The 8,674-nt window shown below is 49.4% G+C and overlaps 1 protein-coding gene across 1 annotated transcript; it reads left to right on the top strand.

Moving 5' to 3' along the window:
* LOC130112627 (uncharacterized) lies at window positions 1-3,484 on the top strand. The gene is given in 12 exon segments (XM_056280079.1): window positions 1-93; window positions 878-975; window positions 977-1,054; window positions 1,056-1,171; window positions 1,789-2,058; window positions 2,168-2,211; window positions 2,213-2,250; window positions 2,252-2,381; window positions 2,383-2,436; window positions 2,438-2,476; window positions 2,478-2,520; window positions 3,423-3,484. Coding segments are annotated over 12 exon segments (1,065 nt in total).
* Window positions 3,485-8,674: the final 5,190 nt, after the last annotated feature.

The following is an 8,674-nucleotide window of genomic DNA, read 5'->3' as shown; positions in this document are numbered from 1 at the left end:
ATGGGTATTTACATGGGGTTTCTACCAACCCTCTTGGAGTGCAACCAGCTGAGCCGTCAAGGTGAACCGATTACAGTACGGCAACTTCGCCGGGTACACACAAGGAGCACGCATCCTTCTTGACCGCACACCTATGCAAACGCCGGCCCACTGCCACCTATTGCCCTCTCTGATGCAAATCCTGCTTTAAGCCTACATATGAATTCCAGACAGGACACACTAAACTCTAAGCAGGCCACCTTGCCGTGCTCCTCATGGCTCGTCTCTTTCGGCGTGTGGTTATCGTAATGGGTGAAGCTTTGAGAAGAGAACGGCTTTTCATCGTCACCTACAGCCAGAGCTATTGAATCAGACAACCTAGCCAAAGTTTGAGAGAGGGAAAAAGGGGGAGGATGAAAAGAAAACTTGAGCCCAGCTGGGAATAACGAAACGCTCCATCCAGCCCAAAGGGATCCCTTTCCGAGGTGAAGCTGCCACTTTTTCTTAATCTAATTGCTCCTTCCCTCTCGCCCTGGATTCATTTTCATGTCAACTCATGAAATATAGATTACACACGTTGTCTTCTGTTTTTCTGACCACAAGAAATTGGAAACAAGTTTCTTCGGCAGCAGCACATGTGCTGAAAAGCGCCAGTCTTTTCTCCGGGCTGTGTAACGTCACATCACCGATTCCCATTTGTGGTCGACATGAAGAATTGTCTATAAAAATAATTGGCTTCTTGCCAGCACACAAACTTCAAATGCTACGAGCAACGCTCGGCCTCTCCACACACTGGGATAAGTGGCACCACAGAGAGGTTTGGTTATCGGTCCGTTCTCACTCGGAGAAGGATTTACATCTCTGACACCTCCGCCATGTTGTTTTATGAAAACAATAGCTGGGCACAAACAAGTCGGCCATTTGGGTGTTGACAGGTCTCGTAGCTGTTGTGGCTGTGTTCTTTAATTCATATATCCTCCGGATGAGTCTGAGGAAGTACGGGCAAAAAACCAGTGGACCCCAGCGAGACCGTCATTACAGCGCTCTCTGTGGCTGGCGGCGTTCACCGGTTGCTGTTACATGTGGATGACCATGGATGAGTCAGACAGACACTGCCACACTGACCAGACGTCTTACGCAATCCTGCTACTGTTGCTTTTCAGTCAGATGTTCACAATTATGTGGCCCACTTGGATTTCTGAGGAGGCCGAGGTCCTTCAACATCTGCCAGACGGCGCTCAGGATGTGGTATGAGTCTGTGGCGGCCGGTGCTCTCCTGTTTGCTGTTGTGTGTTGGGGGGCAGCAGGCTGAGGGTAGCGGATGTAAACAGGCTCAATAAACTGATCCGCAAGGCCGGTGACGTCGTGGGGGTGGAACTGGATCCTCCGGCGGCGGTTTCTGAGAGGAGGATGCTGTTGAAATTATGTGCCATCATGGACAATGTCTCCCACCCACTCCACGACGTGCTGGTTGGGCGCACGAGTACTTTTAGTAATAGACTCATTCTGCCGAAAAGCACCACAGAGCACCACAGGAGGTCATTCCTGCCTGTGGCCATCAAACTACAACTCCTCCCTCAGACCCAGACTGTCAGACACTCTGAGTGAACGGTCATTGTCGAGTTTTGTTTGTGCCGCTTGTTGATATATTTGTTCTTATTTTGCTCTTATTTCTATGTCTTATTTATCTTTTATTTCTATTGGTTTCTGTTTCTATTTTCTTATCTTGTATCTCGTTAGTTTTTAGTTATTAGAGTGTGAGTGTCTGTAATAGAACCCAGTTTCCCCTTGGGGATGAATAAAGTATTCCCATTCTGACCTTCTACTACAGGGCCAAGCTTGTGACGACACCCAATCGGTGCTACACAAAGATACGAGCTGCCATCCTCAAACACCTGACCGTAGTGGTGTTTCTCATTCCTTTGTGCGGTCTGAGCACCTGCATGCCAACGATAGTGGTCCTCCACCCTGACAGTAACACCATGAATAACAAAGACTGTGGGGTCTTGGTGCCCAACACCACCCCTGGGCAGATGTATGAGGCCATGTACCTGATCGCAGCTGATGTACTGCGATCAGGTACACGCTGCATCTCCTGGCGGCCTGTCCAGGGTGTCTCCCCGCCTGCCGCCCAATGACTGTTGGGTAGGCTTCAGTATCCTCGTGACCCCGAGAGCAGGATAAGCAGTTTGGACAATGGATGGATGGCTCTCCATATCTGCTCACCCGGCTTATCCATCTCCACAACGTGAAGGCCAGCACCAACGGGGTCCAAATTTGGTACTCAAATGAGGGTGATCCAGATGACTTTGAGCCTGGTGCTTGTGTTCCTCTGCTTCCTAGTGGTCGACCTTTATGTACACGATCAGATCGCGGTTAACCACGAGGATGCTGTCGTGCTTCACCTTCTTCGTCACGTCCATCTATACTGCCGTCAGTGCCTTGGTGCTGGTCTATGGGGAAAAAGAGCTTCTGGAAAACTCTTGTTCGTGCTTTTAAAGGTCTGCCTGGAGGAGTATCCATGTCTGTCATGTCTAAAAGGTGCCCGAAGAAAAGGCCGAACTGAGCTCTCCTCCGAAAGTCAAAAACCGAGTTTAACGAAAAATTGCAAACGTCTCGAAACAGCTCGGTGCTGTAGGTCTGCTGTGAAGAAACTTCTTCTTCCTTTTTTTTTTTTGCTCGTGTAAAGTTGGAGCACTTGTTGAAAAAAACTCTGAAATAACTTGGTATTTATATAGAAGTCACAGCCGTGAATTTTGTACTGCCGTGTCACATTTAAAAAAATGTTCTGAAATATTTGCTTAACCTCAGTTGCTGAACACCATTCATAAGAAATATTTCGGCTCCATCTGAGGAGTCGTGTTTTCGCCGTGCCGGTGATGCTGACCTCATAGTGATGGAAAGGGTAAAAAACGGCACTATTCTTCGCACCGTGGTCCTTTAACAGCCAGGTCATCGACACACCGACCCTGCCGGGGAGCTCATCAAGGTGTACCTGGAGGTATAAATGCGAAAACAAAACACATCCTTAATGGCGTGGCGGTTGGGGGCGCCGTGCAACTCAGTGCCCACGTGAAAGGTTGACAGATGTGTGACTGCGGTGCGAGCACAGACTGGATTAATAAAACAAGACAGTACTCACGACAGAAGGGCTGTTCTTTCTCCTTCTCCACCACAGCGGTTTCCAAGTACTCTGTCACATTCCCAAAAAAAAAAATGGCTGAAGCTTCAAATAGGGCAACCGTCGCCTGAAGATTTGTGGGGCCGGCTTGCGAACGGAGGGGTTGACGGTACAAATTCCTGCACAAACTGGGAATATTAATATGGGTGAGGCAATTAACCCCGAACCGCTTCAAAAGAGCGGCACGGCAGCCAGGCGGCGTGCTCACGACCGAGCGGGGCCCAGGTGTGAATATGTGTAATTGCATTTTGTGTGCATATAGCTGCGGCGTTGCTGGGGAAAAAAAGTGCACAGAGTCTCAGCGAACATACCCCAAGTAAATAAAGGTTTAAAAAAAAAAGGGGGGGGGGGAAATGAAGCAGACCTCTTTGCAATGCTCCATTTGTCCGTACCCTCTGGCACCACCTAGTGAGGTTCAAAGAGGAGATACAATAGAGCGTCTAATCCCACTCCGCACAGAGGACTGGGAGGGGGGGGGGGGTCTAGCAGCCCGGTGGACAAAGTGGGAAGGCCTTTCTGTCTTTGAAGTGGGAGCATTAAGACACACCAGGGCCCGTGGCTCTACCCCACTATCTCCCTCTGCAGGAGGAAGTCATATCTTTCATAAGACAGGACGCAGGGGTGGGGGTGGGGGGGGTTGTTAAATTTACACACAAATATATGGCATTATTCACTCTGTTTACTGTTTTAGTGTGTTTTAAGGGCAGCCCGTCAAGTCAAATTCCTGGTATGTGAAAACCTAAATGATATAGGATGTGCAGATTCTGAAGGAAACAACCACACGGGACAAACTGACGCCGAGTGTTACGCTACTGAATGTCAAAGAGATTTTTCCAAGAGTTCCCTGTTACGGGAATGTTCAAGAGGAAACAACCATCCCATCCATTCTCCAAACCGCTTATCCTGCTCTCAGGGTCGCGGGGGTGCTGGAGCCGATCCCAGCAGTCTTCGGGCGGCAGGCGGGGGAGACACCCTGGACAGGCCGCAAGGCCGTCACAGGGTCGACACACACACACATTCACACCTACGGACAATTTAGCAGGGCTGAAACCCCACGCAGACACGGGGAGCACATGCAAACTCCACACAGAGGACGACCCGGGACCGCCTAAGGTTGGACTACCCCGGGGCTGGAACCCAGGACCTTCCCGCTGTGAGGCAACCGCGCGAACCATCTGCTTAAAAAAGAATTAATAACGATGAAGGAGCACTTTGCTACTGTGAGCACTGTTTCCTATCCTAAGGAAGCAAATATTATGTGCACCCGACCATGTAATGTGTAAACCAACCCAAACCCTCTGTTGGAGTTTCCACACAAACAAACCCCATGGTAGTGTGTGTGTGGAGGGGGGGGGGGTCATTTCCATTTAGATACAAATGGCTCTCGACCCATCGCATCTGTGCCGACATTCAGAGGACCGCTCTTAACAGTTTGCCGAGTCTCACAGTGCACATGTTCAAACCCAGACCTCGACAAGCGTGCAAAGCCTGCTTGCCCCGTATCTGACAGGAAGGAAGTGGCCATTAGCAGGCCCGATTAGCCGAGCCCGTACCCATCACACTGCCCCCCTGAGCTTCTCGTGAACGCCCATGCCCGGATAACTCGCTTTATGCGCAAAAGCTTTGAGAGAGGGAGCTATTTTTACTCACCTCGCCTATTCTACTGATATCCACTGCTTGTTTGTTGCAAGTTTCAAGTTCAAGTTTCACTTGTAAAAAGTGCCATGCGCCCTCTAATGCGACGGAATGCGTGTGTCCTGGCTCCCTCAGCCCTTAGAATCTATACACACGCGCGCACGCATACACGCGCGCGCGCACGGTAATAGTAAATATTAATAAAAACAATGAATAAGAAATCACAAATCCCGCAAAATAATAAATCACTGACGTTACGTAAGGCGCCTACTCGTCGTTATTCTGACCGCCTGGGGTAAACACGGTGTCGTGTGAGAATGGGGTAACTTTTCATGCCATCAGCATCCAAGAGAGTGCGGCTGTCAGGTTCCCTGTGACAGCGGGAAGGTTGACCTAAATCCAGCATCTCACCTGTATCCAGTACCACCCCCTCCCCCACCACCCCCTCCCCCACCACCACCCCTTCCCTCAGAAACAAAACTAAACAAAGCGGGGCGTCTGGGTTGCATAGCGGTACATTCCGTTGCCCACCAACACGGGGGATCGCCGGTCCGAATCCCCGCGTTACCTCCGGTTCGATCGGGCGTCCCTACAGACACAACCGGCCGTGTCTGCGGGTGGCAAGCCGGACGTGGGTACGTGTCCTGGTCGCCTCACTAGCGCCTCCTCTGGTCGGTCGGGGAGGGGCAGCATTTAGAACGCATCTCATTAAAAAATAAGTTTATGGAAACGCCAAAATTCCACTTAACTTGGAGCGAACTGCTCTCATTCGCCCGCTCGATGCGGTTCTAGCCCGATTCGAAACAAGAGTTGATGCGCAAAACGGTAAACGGAAACGCCTCTGCCGGGATTCCGACGTGGCGAATATTTACCTCTCGTGACCAGCCGGTTTTCCGCTGGAACCGGAAGTCGTCGGGGCTTTGGCAAGGGCTCCGCGAATGGACCGACGATATTGCTCAAAAGTTCAAAAGTGGGCCGTTGACATTCGGACACGTCGGAGCCCGAGGCTGGCTGCGAAACGTGTGTCCGCGATGACCTCCCACAACTGTTGTGTGCGCCGTCTCTCCCATATGCGCACGGCGCCCGTCGTTGTGCTGACGCCCAAGCTGTCTCTGGGTAGCATGACGCATGGCCAATACTACTGTAAACTACTAATAAGACACGTGTAACCGGTTATTTTCTTGCCCGGTGCGGGATTCGATACGACGTGTACTGCACCACAAGGCGACACCACTAACCGCTCGGCTAAAGGGTCAGACCCGTTAGCTAGGGGCTAACGTGTCTTATTAGTAGTTTACACACGTTAATAAGACACGTTAGCTAGGGGCTAATGTGTCTTATTAGTAGTTTACACACGTTAGCCCCTGGCTGACGGGTCTGACCCTTTAGCCGAGCGGTTAGTGGTGTCGCCTTGTGGTGCAGTACACGTCGTATCGAATCCCGCACCGGGCAAGAAAATAACCGGTTACATTGGTGGCAGCGGTGGGACCCGGAAGTGTGCAGATCCTCAGAAGTCTCTTCGGGGCGCTTCCGGGAGAGGGCGACGACTGTAAACTACTAATAAGACCCACTGGCCGATCGGCTAGAAGGTCTGACCCTTTACCTGAGCGGTTAGTGATGTCGCCTTGTGGTGCAGTACACATCGTTTCGAATCCCGCACCGGGCGAGAAAAAATAACCGGTTACACCAGATGACACGAAATAAGAATAACAACTTTCCCAGTCGAAACGAATTCCTGAAGACATCTCTCCCATTTCCCTCACGACCAAGGCTCGTTTCCGTAGGTTTGTCTTCTTCCGGTTATAGCCGCGCGTAGCGTATACCGCCATCTTCTGACGAAACTACGCCGTGCGTTGCCCGGCTGATCCGCTACAAACCAGTTCACGGAAACGGGCTAATTCGCATTTTATTTTGGCGAATTTTCAGCAGTTCGCTTACAATCATCTTGACGTTTTATGGAAACCCCACCACAACACAGCCGTGGTGAAAAGAGGCGGCTGGCGACTCCACGCCACGTGGTAGTCTGCAGCCCTCCCCGGATTGGGTGGGGGTGGGGGGTGGAGCAGCGACCGGGACGGCTCGGAAGAGCGGGGCGATTGGCCAAGAACAATTGGAGAGAAAAAGGGGAGAGAACAAATGAATAAATACAAAAGAAAGCAAAGAAACAGTTTTGCTGTACTTTCACCATTCTTTAATTTTGTTCGATCAACGTCTCAGCTTGTTCGTAAAAGGATCATTTACTGCATCGATTAACACGCCACCGTCTTTAACATACAACATATTCCAAGGTAAAATCTCTGGAAGTGTTAAGCCCAATTTATGCTCCAAATGTCTCCCGCCAGACAAAAAGGTGTCTCTCGAGTTGTCCCGTTTATGCTTGTCGCAATGTCGCCGACTGTCTCCTGGTATCTATGGAAACGTTTCGCGTCACGCGCTGTGTTGTAAACAGCAGCGAGTGTTCTTTTTGTGAATGAGCGCGCGTAACGTGAGCAGCGCGCTCAAGCAAAACCATGGCAACGCTCGAACGCCTCGTGCCTTCAATCCAACTATCCAACCACAGCTAAGCGACATGATGCGCGCGAGTCTGCGACGTAAGAAAACGTGTCGCGTACACGACGGCCCTGGGAGACACAAAAGGTGTCTCTCATGACGTCAGAGTTGCCGAGAGACGTCTGTGTCTGCTAGCCGACGCTTGGAGTATAAATTGGGCCTTCGGGACTGCACAGCGCAGACAAAGTTCATCTGTCGAAAAGCACATTGCATCGACTATAAAACATTAAAAAACTACAAACACCGACGACTGAAAAGTGTAAATCAAGCGGACCATCTTCACAACAGTTTGCACGCACAGACTTGGCGTTCTGACCACAAAACGTGTTGGCTTTTTATTATTATTATTATTTTTTTTTAAAGATTTTCAAAGAGCAAATCGTAAGACAAAGTAGTGTACCGAGATCGGGCACAATCCGCCTGGGGATTAAAATTTTTTTTTTGTAAAAGTCAACTTCCGTACACTTCCGGTGTGTGCAAAACGAGGAAAATCTCAAGAAAATAAAAGTCCCGATAAGAATCATCATTTATAGTTTCCCCCACTTTACAAATCAGTGGAAAGGCGAATGAAGAGGAAACGGAAATGTACCATAAAGTGGTACCGCACAGTGTCACTCGGGAGAGGAAACTCGTCCCCTTGGTCAAACGCGTCAGCTCGCGACCCGTTAAAGAAATCCGCTTCGTTCGTCTCAAACGTCACGCGAGACGATTTGCATCACATTCACGTTCGCCATCCAGTGTCTCCGAAACATCGTGATTTGGAAAAAAAAAAAAACAAAAAAAAAAACAAAAAAGGGTTCGTATCGATCCTAATAATATTTCCAAAGGCCAGCGATGCTGAGGGTAAAAAAAAAAAAAGTCTCGTCATTGCTGCAAAACAACTACACAATATATAAAAGAAAACTTATGTACACGTTATTCCCTGCTCTTAAATGACGCACACACGGGTCTGATGACGCCTCGGATGAGGATCTAATGCATATTCCCTGTTTGGTTAGTATGGAATGCCAGTGAATGGAGAGGGGGTGGGGGGGTGGGGGTAAATGTGTCATCCAGTGTTGATCCAACACGTTAAAAAAAAAAAAAAAAAAAACTAGAAAACTGCAGCTTTGGTCATTCCCTTTCTCGTTAAGTGACATATAGAAAAATAAACCGCTTCGCTGTACATCACTGAATTCTCGTTGCTAAAAAAATATGGTGGAATCGCGTTGTTTTCTCTCCGAGAACGAAATATTCCGACAAAAACATATTTCGTTTTTTTTTTGTTGAGTATTTTGCGTGGGTGTATGTGTGGCTGTACAAACACACACACACAGACACACACATACA

Source organism: Lampris incognitus, chromosome 1, assembly GCF_029633865.1.
Source record: "Lampris incognitus isolate fLamInc1 chromosome 1, fLamInc1.hap2, whole genome shotgun sequence".
NCBI classification, from domain to species: domain Eukaryota; kingdom Metazoa; phylum Chordata; class Actinopteri; order Lampriformes; family Lampridae; genus Lampris; species Lampris incognitus.
This window is presented reverse-complemented; position numbering and strand designations above follow the sequence as displayed.